This window comes from Bos grunniens, chromosome 6 (assembly GCF_055505025.1).
Source record: "Bos grunniens cultivar Pamir isolate PY7600 chromosome 6, Bosgru_T2T1.0, whole genome shotgun sequence".
In the NCBI taxonomy this organism is placed as follows: Eukaryota; Metazoa; Chordata; class Mammalia; order Artiodactyla; family Bovidae; genus Bos; species Bos grunniens.
This window is the reverse complement of record NC_141170.1, coordinates 16,651,487-16,668,536: the sequence shown is the minus strand read 5'-3', so window position 1 is coordinate 16,668,536 and position 17,050 is coordinate 16,651,487. Positions and strand designations below refer to the sequence as shown.

The 17,050-nt window shown below is 39.8% G+C and overlaps 1 protein-coding gene across 50 annotated transcripts in view; it reads right to left on the bottom strand.

The window, feature by feature from the left end:
- MAPK10 (mitogen-activated protein kinase 10) overlaps positions 1–17,050 on the bottom strand; it is a 373,060-nt gene that overhangs the window by 138,092 nt on the left and 217,918 nt on the right. Inside the window, exon 1 of one of the 50 annotated variants that reach the window (XM_086404953.1) lies at positions 8,513–8,644. The exons of the other annotated variants lie outside the window; for them this stretch is intronic. Within the exon in view, the coding sequence (XP_086261079.1) occupies positions 8,513–8,577 (65 nt within the window). The 5' untranslated portion in view covers positions 8,578–8,644. Of the gene's footprint in view, positions 1–8,512; positions 8,645–17,050 lie in introns of those variants that run through there. 50 annotated transcript variants of the gene reach the window in all.

The window sequence follows — 17,050 nt, the reverse complement described above, 5'->3', positions numbered from 1 at the left end:
TTTGATCTGCAAGCTGATGATAACATCCAGGTGTTTCAGATTTTCCAAAGAATAAGAAGCCATGAAAATGAAAGAAATTTTACCCTTGGCAATAAGAACTATATATTCTACTCATCATTTAAAGGATAGGAAATTTATGTACACATTCAGATTCCTACTGGCTGCAATGTACACACACATGTGGGCATGAGTGTGTGCAGACAGATACACACTCACGTATACATACATAGACACAGACTATTGGCGGCAGAGGCTTGAGAATTGGCAATTACTTCCCATGCTCCCAAGCCAAGGTTCCTAACAGATGCACAACAAATACTTTGCTAAGTGCTAAAAGCACTGCGCTTGTCAGCAGCAGTTTTCAAAAGGAAAGAAAAAGCATATTGTACATTTCCATAAATAGCAAATGGGCTACATAGCAAGACTTAATTTTTAGCTAGCAAGACTTCTAATCACTGAATCCATTTTGTTTATAAAGAGGAAACCAAGGCCTAAGGAAGACAACCGACTTACCCAAAGATACATGGTTTATTTGCAACATCAGTTCTACAAGACTCTGTCTTATGTTCTAAAGATTCAGCTGTACTAAAACGTACAAGTCAAGCTCAGAATGGTTAATGACCAAGACTGAGTTAAGGAACTATGAAACCATTTATAAAAAAGATACCGTTTACAAAAAAATGATGCTAGTACCCAACTCCTTGCAACCCCAGGGACTGTAGACCACCAGGCTTCTCTGTCCATGAAATTTTCCAGGCAAGAATACTGCAGTGGGTTACCTCCTACTCCAGGGGATGACCGAGGGATTGAACCTGTGTCTCTTGTGTCTCCTGCATTGACAGGCGGATTCTTTACCACTAGTGCCACCTAGGAAGCCTTGCTAGTATCTTACAAGAAGTTAAGTCCACAGTGAACATGAGATACTTGACCACTGAACAAGATGCTAAGAGGTACAGCACACACCACAGGTGTTGTGACACAAGATAATCGATCCCTAAATGTGAGGAAACTGTCATAAGGTCCATCTCTTCATTGGGAGTAAGGGGCAGGGAGAATCCTGTGTTCAATATAAACAAAACAAAGGTCTATAGAATTTACTGATATAGATTAGACTTTTTAAAATCTACTTTGAACAATCTAATAAGGCAATGCTAAAGAAAAGCATCTTTTGCTATAATATTAATGTAATAAAAACAGATAAGCACAATTCACATTTAGTAAGACAAAAAGAAGTATCAAGATCGGGCCAGAATAGAACACATGTACACCCATGGCGGATGCATGTTGATGTATGGCAAAACCAATACAATATTGTAAAGTAAAAAAAATAATAATAAAAAAAATAAAGTAACATAAAAAAAAGAAAATAATCTTCAATCCAGATCAAAGAGTTATTTTATGTATCTGTGGTGTGGGTATGCACATGTTTGTGAGTTTGTGTGTGCATGTGTGTATGTGTGTGTGTGTGTCAGTTTGGGCCTAGGAAGGGACGGAACCAGAATTTGTTGAGCATCTGTGTCACATACTGCATGTTGCATTTTACTTATATTATACATTTTAATCTTTACATACCCTCACATAATCCTGTGATGTAGGTATTACTATCTCATTTTGCAAAAAAGGAAAGAAGCTCTGGAGCTTCAGGTCATATTGCTAAGAAGTGGCAGCAGCTAGGCTGAAATCTATGTATGCTGAATATTAAAATCTATAACCATTCAATTGATGTTATATTAATTACATACTAAGGTACTTATCTTTTTTTATTTTTTTCACAGTGTGGACTTGGTCATTCTCATTTAGTTATATACAACCATCAGACCACCCCATAACAAACTAACAATTCTGTTGCATCTCATATCTTCACTGAGAAGAATGCCTAGTAGTTAGAGGAAGGTCAAAACCAGGGACTCAGTATTCTTTGGAAAACTCTGTCAGACAAGGCTTATTTCTCTTTAAACATGCTCTTTGTAAGTAGTGACTCCTGGTAGTTCAGACTGTAAAGAGTCCGGCTGTAATACAGGAGTCACAGGTTTATCTCTAGGTCAGGAAGATCCCCTGGAGAAGGAAATCGCAACCCACTCCAGTATTCTTGCCTGGAGAAATCCATGGACAGAGAAGTCTGGCAGGCTACAGTCCATGGGGCTGGACACGACTGAGTGACTAACACTTTCACTTTCCTCCACATTAACCTGTAAAATGCATATTTAAGTAAAATAGCTGTAGAATTCCTGATTGCAGCAAAGTTTAATAGTGTAAAACCTACTTCCAGCACTAGAAAATGAATGACTCAGTAGCCATTAGATGTAAATTTGTGTAAAATCCTCCACACGCGGGAATGTAGGTATGTTTGACACACTTCTAAGCCTTCCAAGAATCTCATCCACTTATGAGGATTAACTGAATAATCCTCTGAGGGCAAATGAGATGACTTTGAATTAGTTTTCCATGCTGCATAATAATTACCCCAAACTTAATGGTTTAAAATAACCAAAATTTATCATCTCAGGGGTTTCATGGGTCAGGATTCCAGGCATGCATAGCCTAGCTGGATCCTTTGCTCAGGATCTCACAAAGCTGAAATCAAGGTGTCGGACAGCTGAAGGAACTTTCTAGATCTCAAGGTTCTCTTCTGAGCTCACATAGTTTTTGGAAGAAATCACTCTTCTGTGGCTGTAAGACAGAGGTCCTTAGTTTCTTGCTAGCTGTCAGCCAGAGGCTCCTATCAGCTTCTAGATGCCACCTCCAAGTCAGAGGCTTATTACCCACTTACTACATAATGGCTCACTCCTTCGAAGCCAGCAGGAAAACATCTCAGTCTCCTAAGAGTGTCTTACAATCTAATCAAGGAAGCGATGATCCTATCTATCACCATTGTCATACTTAAGTGACTGGACGTAAGACACAGGTTCCATCTGCTCCCAAGAGGAGAAGGTTATACAAGGGTTTGACTCATTGGGGGTTACATCAGTGTGTATCCACCACGGACTTGCTATGACTGAATGTTTGGTATCACCCAAGTCCATGCATTGAAACCCTACCCCCTAATTGTGATCATGTTAAGAAGTGAGATTTTGGGGAGGTAAGGACAATTCAATGAAACCATGAGGGATGACCTCATAAATGGGATTAGCGCCCTTCCAAGAGTCCGGAGGGACCTTGCTTCCTCTTTCATCAGGTGATAACACTGAGAAGAGAGCCATCTGTGAACTAGGAAACAGGGTCTCATAAGACACTGAACCCTCTCCAATGCAGACAACCTGACTTTGGACTTCCAGCCTCCAGAACTGTGGAAAATAAATGCCTGGTGTTTGTAAGCCAGCCAGTTTACGGTATTTTGTAATAGCAGCCTGAGATGACCAAGACAGACCTCAAATCAGAAAGAAAGCTGTAGCAGTGAATTTAGTCATCCAGATCTTCTTGCTCATCAACAAGTTTTCACTCCATTCTTAATCAGTTGCAGTTTCTGACACAGAACAAGGACAAAGGGAAGCTAGCCAGCTGGGATTTAATTGTCCCATGGGAAAAAACAAAACTCAATTATGAAAGGGTTGCAAGCAAGCTATCAAGAAAATAACACAAACTTCATCCTTCTGATGACCCAAATAATATAGCTAGATTATCTTTTGTTTTAGGACTCCTAATTAGGTCAATATTTTGAAGCATCAATAGGCAGACCCAAATATAAATATAAACTGCCCGGATTTGGCAGATCAGTTGCTTCCAAAGACTCTCTTACCAATCCTGCCCTTTTGAAGCCAAAGGGTAGGTCAAGTCTGAAATATACTGCTGGAAGTGTTGTTTCTCCATCTGTTTCAGTTATCAAAAATGTTAAAGATTCCAACCAAAAAAATCAATTAATATAATAAATGACATATTTGCTATTGTTAGTTACTTCATTGAATATCATTGTTTTCTCAAATTCAGCTGTAGGATTTTTCTTTTCCTGGGAGAGAAAAAAGAAAAATATGGCTAGTTTCTTTAGTTTTTAGAGGAAGTTCATTTTCCTTCTCATAATTTTTTGCCATAGTTAAGGATGGAATTTCAGGAATTAACTATCTACTATGCACCCAAAGATTGTGCTGGGCCCTTTTTATGCTCCTCTACTGACACTGAAAGCAAGGATCAGAGATTGTAAGTAATCTACATGCAGTCACTCAGCTAATATATATGGGGATGATGTTGTGCCAGTTCAGGCAGATTTTAAACCCAGATTCCTTTGGTGTTTACTTTTTATCTAAAAACTGTCATTCAAACAGAAGGGAACTTCAGGTGGGTGATCAAAGGAACTCAAATTATGAGGCTAAATAAATATGTGAACTTGGAAGGAATAATTTTTTCAACCACAGACCTTGAAAATTAAAAAGCAAATAGAGACTTCCCAAGAAAAATGTGTTTTTATTTCAAAGCAAGTGAAAATCAGAACCATCCTTTTACATTCCAAAGGACTGTTAAATAGAGACCTTTCCTTTCTCTTCCTGGAGAAGATTCTTCATATTTCAGACATTAGATCTCTCACTCTCTTTCTCCTGCCCTCCCCACTTCCCACACTCTGTCTTAGAAGGAGGAGGTTGCAGCTGTGTTGCATTTCCTATACAAACTCTAAGATTCATAATTTCTTCTTGTTTTCAAAAACCCATCTGCTTATACAGGATAATATTTGACTTTTATAGCTTAACCCTGAAAGGGGACATTGGTAACCGATTCAGTTGTTGCTATAAGTAACAATATTCTGCATCAGATCTAGAAATTTCTTGTTTGCTTTCAGGACAAAATAAATTAATATAGATATTAAAAACTTGGAATGAGCTGTAAAAGAAGCAGAGATCTATGAACATCGTTAGACAAGTCATCTGCTATGGACATGGTAGCAGAGTCTGTTTCCATTCCCTGCCTATTATCATCCTATTTACCAAAAGAAAAGCTATTAATCATAAAGCATTTCAACTAATAAGCTTCATCCTCCTCAAAGAGCAAAGAAACAGTTGTTCGGTCGCTAAGTTGTGTCCTACTCTTTGCGACTCCATGGACTGCAGGACGCTAGGCTTCCCTGCCCTTCACTATCTCCCCTGGAGTTTGCTCAGATTCATGTCCATTGAGTCAGTGGCAATTTTATAAGCACTGCTCTGTGACTAACGCTATTCTCTTTTGTCCCACTTTTTCTTTCAATTGCCTTTTCATATGTAGCTGCATGGTCAAAAGACTTCTTTGTCCATTCAGATCTCTACCTCTATTTGAGAGTAAAGCAACGTTAGTGAAGAAATGTTACACAATATATCGAAGACGCTTCTCTTAAACGAAAGAAAAAAGCGTTTTTCTCAATTTTGCTCTTTCATGAAGAATTATTATCTGTTTAAAGCTAATCCCGTAAGCATCGTCTTGTTTCCTCAGAAACTGTTCTCTAACAGATACGTTTGCACTTGCGGGTATCTTCGGGCTCTCTGCCTCTCTCTGTTCTCTGGGCGTCTCTCAGCCTCCTCTTTGTGCCCCCACATCTCTCCATCTTCACTCTTCCTTGTGTGCATCTGTCGCTGGTTTCTCTCTCACTATTTCTGTTTCTACATCTGTCTCTATCTTCTCTTACTTCCCTAGACTTGTCTCTCTGCTACCCACCTTCCTCGCCACACACTCAATCTCCAGCATCCAGCATTTCCCATCAGATGGGGTGCACAGATTTTCCTGTTTTTAAAAATATACTCTTCCCTTGATCTGTGTAAAGCAAGCATTGAACACTCAAGATTGCTCCTTTGCAAGCAAATTTTAGGGGAAAGGAATCCACATAAGAATTGAGAAGGTACAGCTGAAAAACTCAAAGATAAACCTTTAATAAGAGAGTGCCAAAATGAAGTCGCGAGTGCTAAACCAAAGAGGAAGAGACCCACGAGAACTTGCCGTCTTTGTCATTTGGTTACTGGGAACTTAGTAAAAGCAGTTCCCACAGAGCAGTGTGCACAGCAGTGGATTCCAGTGAGCTGGGGGGTGAACAGGAGATGAAGAAGAGAAAACAGCAATAAATACTTTTTAAGTGTCTACTCTAAGCCAGGACTGTGCTAGGCCTTAGAAATACAATTGGGATCAAGTTTGACAGTCTTTGCCTGTAAGAGCTTCTATAGTCAAGTGGGAAATGAAACACTACAAAGAAACAACATAAATACGGCATGATGATGATTTGATAAAAGAAGCATGGAGTGGTGTGGAAGCATATCAGAGAGGCACTGACATTGGATTCAGGTGGGTGGTAGACATTTAGGGTGGGAGGCAGGGGGCACGGTGAGAAATGTTCCTTTTTTTGTCTTTAGATGAAATAATCTGCAGATACAATTTATGGAGCTATGGCAGCCATCTTGTGACCATGAGGGACAACTCTGAGACTGAAAACCTACATGCTGTGGATGGTAAAGGGAAAAGGCAGAAAGCACCTAGGCTGGGTGCTTGATGACATTTGTTGGGCCTCTGAATTAATCAATCTGGGAAATGATATACCCAGCAATAATATACCTTATTGTTTAAGCTATATTTATATTTTTTAGAAATAATAATAAAAATAAATAAAATAGGGCAAAGACTCCAAATCCTAGTCCCCCTCCTCTTCTTGGGCACATGGCTAGATGATATTTTCAGCCTCCTAAACAGCCTTGTAACTGAGCTCTGGTCACTGGACTGTAAACAGAGGAAAGCACACCCCTTCTGGGCCTGTGCAATAAGAGTAACTCCATGCTTTATCCCCCGCTATTGTCTGGAGATCTTAGATGCCACAAGATGAATATGACAGAGCCTTCATCAGCCTGGCTCCTCTGATCACCAAATAGATGACTCACCCTTTTAACTACAGTTAATAATTCAGTTCAGTTCAGTCGCTCAGTGGTGTCCAACTCTTTGCAACCCCATGAATCGCAGCACGCCAGGCCTCCCTGTCCATCACCAACTCCCAGAGTTCACTCAAACTCATGTCTATCGAGTCGGTGATGCCATCCAGCCATCTCATCCTCTGCCGTCCCCTTCTCCTCCTGCCCCCAATCCCTCCCAGCATCAGAGTCTTTTCCAATGAGTCAACTCTTCGCATGAGGTAGCTAAAGTATTGGAGTTTCAGCTTTAGCATCATCTTTCCAAAGAACACCCAGGACTGATCTCCTTTAGAATGGACTGGTTGGATCTCCTTGCAGTCCAAGGGACAAGTTGCTAAGAGAGTAGATCTCATAAGTTCTCATCACAAGAAAAAAATTTTTGTAACAATGAATGGTGACAGATATTAACTAGACTTATTGTGATGATCATTGCTAAATATACACAAATATAGAATCACTACGCTATATACTTGAAACTAATGGCAATTATACCTCAATAAAAATGTATATTTGAAGTAGATGATTAAATATACATTATATCAATTAAAAAAGAAACAAGGTGTAGTCAGAACAATAGTGGAAAACATTAGGGACTGAACTGTGAAAGGAAATGAAAAGCCAAGGTTGGACGAACATTTAAAGCTTACAAATATTTGAAAAGTAGAGAAAAATTACTCATAAAAGAGATAGATAATTCTTCGTTAGGGAAGCAGGAAGGGACCAGGAAACAGTTGGCTTCAAGCCAGTTTAACATCACAACCACTCACCCACCAGCCCATAATATTCATGACACTTGTCCTAGAGTCATTCCATTGTTCCCAAATTTCTCCCATTTTGACCCACCTTCATACCGGTTTTTGGCCTTTGATTCCATTCCCCCTTTAGAATCTCCCTCTCCATAGGATTTAGAATTAGTACCTGCCTTTTTGCTCATTTTGCTCTGGCTCCTGATTTCAATCTGCCTTCGGGAAATTTGGATTGATTTTTCTTTTACTATCTTTCTGCTGCTGCTGCTGCTAAGTTGCGTAGGACTCTGTGCGACCCCATAGATGGCAGCCCACCAGGCTCCCCTGTCCCTGGGATTCTCCAGGCAAGAACACTGGAGTGGGTTGCCATTTCCTTCTCCAATGCGTGAAAGTGAAAAGTGAAAGTGAAGTTGCTCAGTCGTGTCCGACTCTTCGAGACCCCATGGACTGCAGCCTACCAGGCTCCTCTGTCCGTGGGATTTTCCAGGCAAGAGTACTGGAGTGGGTTGCCATTGCCTTCTCCATCTTTCTGAGCATTACGCTATCAAATACAGTTCTCCATCCAGCCAGTCCCTTAGCAACTGGCCATGACCCAGACCAGCCAACACTAATGAAAACCAACATGTATTGGCTACTTACTAAAGTCAAACACTATGTTAACTAATTTAATTTGTTTTAACAACAACCCTACACATGCATATTTCTACTATCCCCATCTTCAGATGAAGTAACTGAGGTCACACATGGGTAAGACTGAGCCTAGATCCCAATCAGGCAGTCTGACTCCAGAATCTGCTTTCTTAACCACCATGCAGCACTTCACATGCTGCTCAGTTCATCCGATTCCAAAGGGCAGATTTTGAAAATTCCCAGCTTGACAATCAAAGTAAGACAACATTCAAGAAGAATTAAATGAATACTTACTATTTCCAAACATTAAAAAGTAGTAAAGAAACGAGGGCTGAAAAAGGTGGTGGCTTATTAACCATTTAGGGGTCAATGGTAGCCTTCTCTATAGCATCCTACTCCATCCAAGGGGGTGATGGTACTAGAAATGGGGCTGTCTGTGGCATGAGAATTTAAACAGTATGTGAGGCCCTAAATGTAGACTATTTTATCCAGAAGTTTGATGATAAAGAAAAGAGAGTCAAGAGGCAGAAATCAGGCACATTCTAAATAACGTTTTTTACACGAGAATTAAGTGGGAGGTCTTCAAGGGTCTGGGCAGAAGAAGCTACTGGAGAAGAGAGAGTTGAAGCGAGACAGGGAACTACTGGCAGACCCCAGAGGCAAGGAATGAAATTAAGAACACTGGTGGGCGCCCACCTCCAGAGTTCCTCACGGAGGAACTAATTGGGAGAGAAGACTGCAGACAGAGTTAGGAGGTGGAAGGGGAAATTGAGAGCTCACAGGCCTGACTGAGGCCATCTGTTCTCTCCAGGAAGAAGGAGGCAAGCCTTCCACCAAGAATAGCGTGGGTGAAGTGGAACCAGGAGCTTGCAATAATGGTCATAAAAGGATTGTAAGGGCCACCATGGGAAATGGGATAGGGGGCTGATGAGACACGTAAGTAAAAGGATTGCTAAGCAGCATCAAGGGCCCAGCTGAGGATGAAGCTCATAAACTTATAATGGAGGAAATCAGCGTGATTATGTGTTTTCTCCAGCTGGGCTCAGGCTTTGGCAGGAGGAAACAGCTTGTGGGGCTGCCCAGGATGAGGGTTTGGAAAACAGAGAGCTGCAGGAGACAGAGAGGGAAGAAAACAGACAGCCTCTTATACAGTCTTTGAAATTATTTTCATGGCTCCAGACTTAATAGGAAAAATGTTAATCTAGCAGGAGGATGACAGAGAACAGGGAAACCTTGAAAGACTGACATCTGTAAGGACATACAGGGAGAGAAAGAAGGTACGAGAAGGAACGGCATCAGTGTGTGACAACAATTTGACTTTTAATTTCTCTCTGCTTCCTATTCCTCTCCATTTTCTTATATTTCCCCACCAGGGAATTATTTAACCTCCGAAATTTACTAGATTTCCACTGCATAGTAGTTACTCTTCAACTTCTGTTTTTGCTAGGTAAATTGAGCCTCTCTCATTTGTTGCTGTTCGGTCACTGAGTCATGTCCAACGCTTTGCAACCCCATGCACTGCAGCACCCCAGGCTTCCTTGTCCTTCACTATCTCCCACAGTTTGTTCAACCTCATGTCCACTGAGTCAATGATGCCATCCAACCATCTGATCCTCTGTCGCCTCCTTCTCCTCTTGCCCTCAATCTTTCCCTCTTTTCCCTCTTGCCCTCAGTCTTTCAAAGTTTCTCTCATGGATCCAAAGTTCATTCATTCAATAGCAGCTCAGGTGTGGTGTGTGAATTAGGAGCAGGCAACTCCTTGGGGTACAGGGGACCTCCCCCACAGGGCACACTGCTGGGAGGCTGAAGGGCAGCCTGGGTTTCAGCCCCTACACTTCCCTTATCTATATGCGTTTGTGCAGGGCATCCTTCCCCGGCTATATTTTCCAGTCCCAAGTGAGCCCAGTGAAAAAATGTTTAAAATATATTCAGCATTGTAGCTCTCTGGATTGGGAGTACAATCTTGATTTTATGCACAGATGTATGAAAATCTTCTGTGGAAACATTTTGAATGATGAACATAGACAAAGAAGAGCACAGCTAAGAGGTCTCTAAAGTCCGTGTCTTTAAACGAAAGAAGCCCCATGTCATATGAAGTGGCTAAATTCCCTCTCTGATGGTGACTGACGACCCCATCGTATCGAGAAGCTTAAAATTCAATGGTTCAGTGCTGGATTCAAACGCTGGATTCAAACACTCAGTGCTGGATGTTGGACACGCAAAGTGCAAGTCGCTTGACAAGGTCAAGTATTTCAAATACATTTAACGAGCCCAGGAATAGAGAGTGGAACGAGGGAATGACAGGGCTGTCTCTCAAACTTCTAAAAGATATCTTCCTTTGTCCTCAGCTTCCACATTCAAATCCGTGATTAGCAAGACAGCTCAAACTCTATAAACAGAACAGGATGCTGGAATGGGCCAGAAGCATGACTCTGCAGAAGACAGGGGGCCAAGTACCTTCCCTCGGAGCTTTATAAAAAGCTCCTTGGAGCCTTAGTATTTTTAGATAGCAAATTTATTACACCTACCTGCTCTCCATTTTTTTTAAGTCATATTAATCTACAGATAGAATGGAAAGATCTCTAAGACCAGTAGCTCAGCATAATCAATGAAATCGGAGGAATAGCAATTGCCATCTGTTATTTGTTGTTGTTCAGTCTCTAAATTGTGTCTGACTCCTTGCAACCCATGGACTGCAGCCCACCAGGCTCCTCTGGCCATGAGCTGTTTCAGGCAAGAAGATGGGAGTGGATTGTCTTTCCTTCCCCGGCTGATTCTCCTGACCCAGGGATCAAACCTGTGTCTCCTGGTAGCAGGCAAATTCTTCACCATTGGGCCACCTGGGAAGCCCATCTATATTAAGCATAATTTAATCTAACCAAAGACATTGTCTCCTTTCTGTGAAGAATGATGTTTTTTTCCGAACATGCAGGATAGTACAAGATTAATCTTTTAGGGATTCCCTGGTGGCTCAGACAGTAAAGAGTCTGCGTGCAATGCAGGAGACCGGGGTTTGATCCCTGGGTTGGGAAGATCCACTGGAGAAGGAAATGGCAACCCATTCCAGTATTCTTACCTGGAAAATCCTTGCTGGAGGAGCCTGGCAGGCAATAGTCCATGGGGTCACAAAAAGTCTGACATGACTGAGCCCCTTCACGTTTTCACTTACATTTAGGTTATAGTTTATATATGTATATAACCATGAATGCCCTCTAATCCAAACAATCAGAATGTATCTAGCAAAAAAGTACATGAAGCATAAACTAATTTTAGCTTTGCAATGAAAATACCTATTGATAACCTAGAAGACACATCCTAAAAGAAATAAGAATTAGTGTCACTTAAACTCTTAATATTTGGAATTGAAGTAGAAACTGGAAAAAAAAATAGTTCATTTGTTTATTATTAATAGTTCTCCTGATAGGACATTAACATTTATATCAATAACTGATTTACAGAGAAGACTCAGTCATGCATAAGTGAATAAATATCTATGGAATTTAAATGACTACTTATCCCTTCTGCCAACAAAAATATTTCTCAGCTATAAACTCTCACTGTCCATTTTAACAACAGGGATATAAATTAATTGCAAGTTTATTAAAGAAAGACAGGATTCAGAATAAATGTCCATAATACATTGCAAAATTAAACATAGTTTTAAGATTATATACAAGCTATGCCATCATTTATTGCACTGGCAATTATATAAGTATGGACATATGTACTTTATGGTTAACACACAGAAATATGGAACTTGTATAATGTTTTCCCTAAAAGCATGCTGCTACGAAACTCCTCTACCCATGGTTTCTTAAAGTCTACCTTTTCTCAGTGAAGGGAAAAAAGGTAATGTCTTAATCACTAGTCAAGTAATAGAGCAAGTAAATATTTGGGGCTTATGCTAGGCAACAAGGCCAAGAAAAACAGTGAAATATAGAAGGAGAATACAGTGTCTAATTCTGTCCTATTACACCATCACAACCTCAACTGTCTTACCAATACAAAAGGCAATATCTGAAGCTCAATGCTCCTTATACCAAGAAGGTTGTGTTTAAAAAAAAAAAAAAACCACTACACACAGGAGACTATATTCAGTATCCTGTAATAAACTATAATGGAAATTTTTAATTAAAAAATAAAAAAGAAGTTTGCAATTAAGGGCCTAAGTTGTAAAAATAATGGAAAATAACAGGGACACAAAAGTGTGCTGATATTCCAGATGTGGATCAGAAGGCAATCATGTCCCCTAGTCAGAGGCTAAATGGAAATGTGTGAGTAACGCTGCATTGTTTAGTATAATGGCTCATTAGGAACTCTAAGAAGAAAAATGCACTACAGGATCAAAAGTAATGTTTCCAGAAGCAAAATAAAACCATCATCTGGGACCCACTGATCAGGCCTCTTTTGTGTTATTCAGGAAGCCTGATCACCCTCTGGATGGTCTCACTTCATACCATCAACCTAATTACCATAAAACATTTCTATCCAAATTCTGTGCTTCAAGATGGTTGGCAGACTCTGTGTCACCGTGTTGCAACTTTAAAAACTAATATTTAAAATTTGTGTAAATATTGTAAATATCCTTGGTTAACTGAAACTCGGAATGAAAAGGTTCAGAGGCTTTTCTTGACTCCATCATGGAGCATTACATAAGTCATTTTTTGCATCCCATATTCTCAACTACAATATGCAAACAATATGCACAGTCTAAGCAACTGTCGCAATCAGCCATCTTGGGTTACATGTGTTGACCTTCTGCAATTTTCCATTGATCGAAGAGTAACATTGTCTACCTTCCTTGAAATCTACTAAAATTCATGACAACATCAGATTTATAAAGCAATCTCATATATCTAATTTGTTTTATGCTATTTGAGTCCTCTGAGATACCAATGTCTCCATTCACAGTTGAGTACAGATGAGTTCTGAAAGACTGAATGATAAATACTATCACTGATAAAGCACAATGGGAAATTCAATTATTCTGAAGTGTAAGTGTATTGATAATTATAATGACTGAGCATGATAATATGAGGTATCTTAAAATATGTGTAGGGCTTCCTGGGTGGCTCAGCAGTAAACAGTCCACCTGCAATGCAGGAGATGCAGGAAATGAGGGTTTGATCCCTGGGTCGGGAAGATCCCCTGGAGGAGAAAATAGCAACCCACTCCAATATCCTTGCCTGGAAAATTCCATGGACAAAGAAGCCTAGTTGGCTACAGTCCCTGGGGTTGCAAAGAGTTGGAGTCAGACATGGCTGAGCACACACACACACAAACAACAAAAAAAAATCTTTAATTGAATCAATAGTATTTAAATGTGCAAATATTTTACAGAATTCAGATAATTTACTTAACTTCCATCCCAATCTCAATCAGCAATAAACATATATTGAATATCTTTCCATCATACAACCAAACACTGCCAAGGTTGCAACTCCTTTGTTTTGGTGTATATCTACAGATATTTCTTAACCTTTGCCAGTCATTTTGTAAATGTGTGCCATTATTTCAAGGGTGATTAAATCAGAGTCTAGATAAAAGAGCTCCAATTCATCATCAAGATGAGAAAAGCTGCTAAAAGCATCAGTGAGTCAATAACATCTTTTTTTTAATAAAAATGAACATTAAAAGGGGGAGACTTTCCATAACTCAGTTTTTAAAGCACATAGAAGCTACTATAATTTGAAGAAAATTCCAAGGATTTTGATGCTCTAATAATGTGATTTGATGATTATCAGTAATTATTTTGAGCATTTGAACAAATTCAGAAATTCTTGGGGGCTGGTTCGTGGTTGTCTTGGTTTTTGATGAGAGCTCTGGCCTACCCACAGTAATCCTACTTGCGAGGAGTTTCCCAGGTAGCCCCTGTGAATGCAGGAGGCACAGATTCAATCCCTGGGTTGGGAAGACTTCCTGGAGGAGGAAATGACAACCCACTCCAGTATTCTTGCATGGAGAATTCCATGGACAGAGGAGCCTGGTGGGCTACAGTCCATCCAGTCACAAAGAGTTAGACATGCTGAGCACTGAGGGTACAACTCATTATTATTATTATTATAAGTACTATGTGGAAATGATGCTTTTGAACTGTGGTGTTGGAGAAGACTCTTGAGAGTCCCTTGGACTGCAAGGAGATCCAACCAGTCCAGTCTGAAGGAGATCAGCCCTGAGATTTCTTTGGAAGGAATGATGCTAAAGCTGAAACTCCAGTTCTTTGGCCACCTCACGTGAAGAGTTGACTCATTGGAAAAGACTCTGATGCTGGGAGGGATTGGGGGCAAGAGGAGAAGGGGATGACAGAGGATGAGATGGCTGGATGGCATCACTGACTCGATGGACGTGAGTCTGAGGGAACTCCGGGAGTTTGGTGATGGACAGGGAGGCCTGGCGTGCTGCGATTCATGGGGTCGCAAAGAGTCGGACACGACTGAGCAACTGATCTGATCTGATCTGATGTGGAAATGGGAAGGCAAAGATTCAAACTGTGTTCCACAGTTCCACAGTTCCATTTAAAAAAGCCATGAAGAAAACCAACAAATTATGTTCCACAATTAAAAAAACAAATCATGAAGAAAACTCCTTTTCTTTTTATCCCTACTAAAGCACAGGGGAGATCTTCAATCAACTTAGGTTGTATGCCTTATTATATCATCACCCTTAAGGAGATTCTACTTTGAGGCATATGATAACCATCTTCCCTAAAAATTAGATGGATACTAAGTCTCATCTATCTTTTCCATCACTTTTTTTTCTTTTTGAATTAATTTTTATTGGAGTATACTTACTTCACAATGCTGTGTTAATTTCTACAGTATAGCAAAATGAATCAGCCAACACATACACAGAACTTCTACTTTTTGGATTTCCTTCCCACTCAGATCTCCATGTTGCATTAAGTAGAGCTTCCTGTGCTATAGTATGGTCTCATCACTTTAAATCCTATTTGAGGGTAAACAAGGTTCCAACACATATGTATCTGTATACGGCTACCAAAATAATACAACTACAGTTTCAGATGCTGAGCCAAGAATGGGCCCATGAGATAAAATGCTGTAACCAACTTAGTTTTCCGCATCACAGTGTTTCTTACAGAATGTTTTCTATCCCTGTCCTCCTTCCATGTAGATCACACCCATATTAAACAGATTTTTAAAAGCCACAAGTACAGGAACTCTAAACACTTTTTCAGTCTCCATTCAGTTCAGTCACTCAGTCGTGTCCGAGTATTTGCCATCCCGTGGACAGCAGCATGCCAGGCTTCCCTGTACTTCACCATCTCCTGGATCCGTAACCGGACCAGGATGATAGGACATTGCTAGGCAGGCTCACTGTACTCACCAGTATCCACTTATCAAAGGAAGGTAACGAAATAAGAATACATGAACACACGATGTTCTGCTGAACATGTTTGACAACTTAAATCTTAGATTGTTTATCTGCATCGGAGCTTATTGCTATAGACCACTGATTGAAGGACAATCACCAGAAATGATTTTCTACATTTTTGTAAATTATGTAAATTACATTAACATATATGTATGCAATATGTTATAAATTATGTATTTGTTATATATTCATTTCGTATATACACATATGGATATGTATCTAATTTAGAATTGATTAACCCACTGCATTATTACCAGGGCATCTTAGGACTACAATTACTTCTATTTCTATGTTCTCCTGTTCTAATTGGACTTTCAGGAAAGTTTAGTTAATACACAGTGTATAATAAATATTTAATTTTCTAAGTATACATTTTTATAATAAGCCACTGTAAGTCTATAGTTTTTCAGCATTCAGCGTACATCTTTGACACAAATATCCTGTAAAAGATCATCTTACAAAATTGCATTGGGACTGCTTACAAGTTGATCACAGGTAGATAATAAAGACGGGCTTCCCAGGTGGCACTAGCAGTAAAGAACCCGCCTGCCAATGCAGGAGGTGTGGGTTCAGTCCGAGTTGGGAAGATCCCCTGGAGAAGGGAATGGCAACCCACTCCAGTAGTCTTGCCTGAAGAATTCCATGGACAGAGGAGCCTAGTGGGTTACAGTCCATGGGGTCACAGAGAGTCAGATACAACTGAAGTGACTTAGCACACATGCACAGATGATAAAGAAAACAACCTCAAGAAGGAAAGAAAATGTCATTTAAAATACTTCGTGTCACTTAAAACTGTGCAATCCATTCTTTTCAATTAAGGGGCAGATCAAACTTGGCAAGTCTTCTCTGCTGAACTTGACTGACCTGAATTTTGCCACCATTTCACTGTCACTTTAAATCATCTTTGCAGAAAGAACTGAGAAAATAGACATGTTTTCTGGGTTTGACAAGCAACAGCAGAACTGAAGTAAGAGAAGATAATGGACTCCCTGCTGTTGATTTCTTCCTACATTCAGTTTTTGTTCTGGAGCTGGTAGTAGACACAATGCTAATGAGATCCTCTTCTGATGATTGAAAAGATGTTCTGAAATGATTTGTTCATCTGGCTCCTGACTATTGTTGTTAAAAATACATTTTATACATCACTTTATGATTCCCCACCTAGGAAGCCACAGAGGACTTCTTTGTTCCCATGCAGAAGGAAAGTCATCAGTTTCTTTTTGTTTCAATGTGTAATATATTTTCCTCAGTGGTAGAAAGAAATTTTTAATTTATTCTAAAGATTTTATATTAGATTTTATTTAATGATTCTAAATAATTACATATTTGGTCTATTATCTATGGTGAATGAAAAATAGCATGGTAATGGTGAATTCCTTTTGAAAATACTTTAGTATTGCCTACTTATTTTCCTGATAGTAAGTAAGCAATGAAGCCATT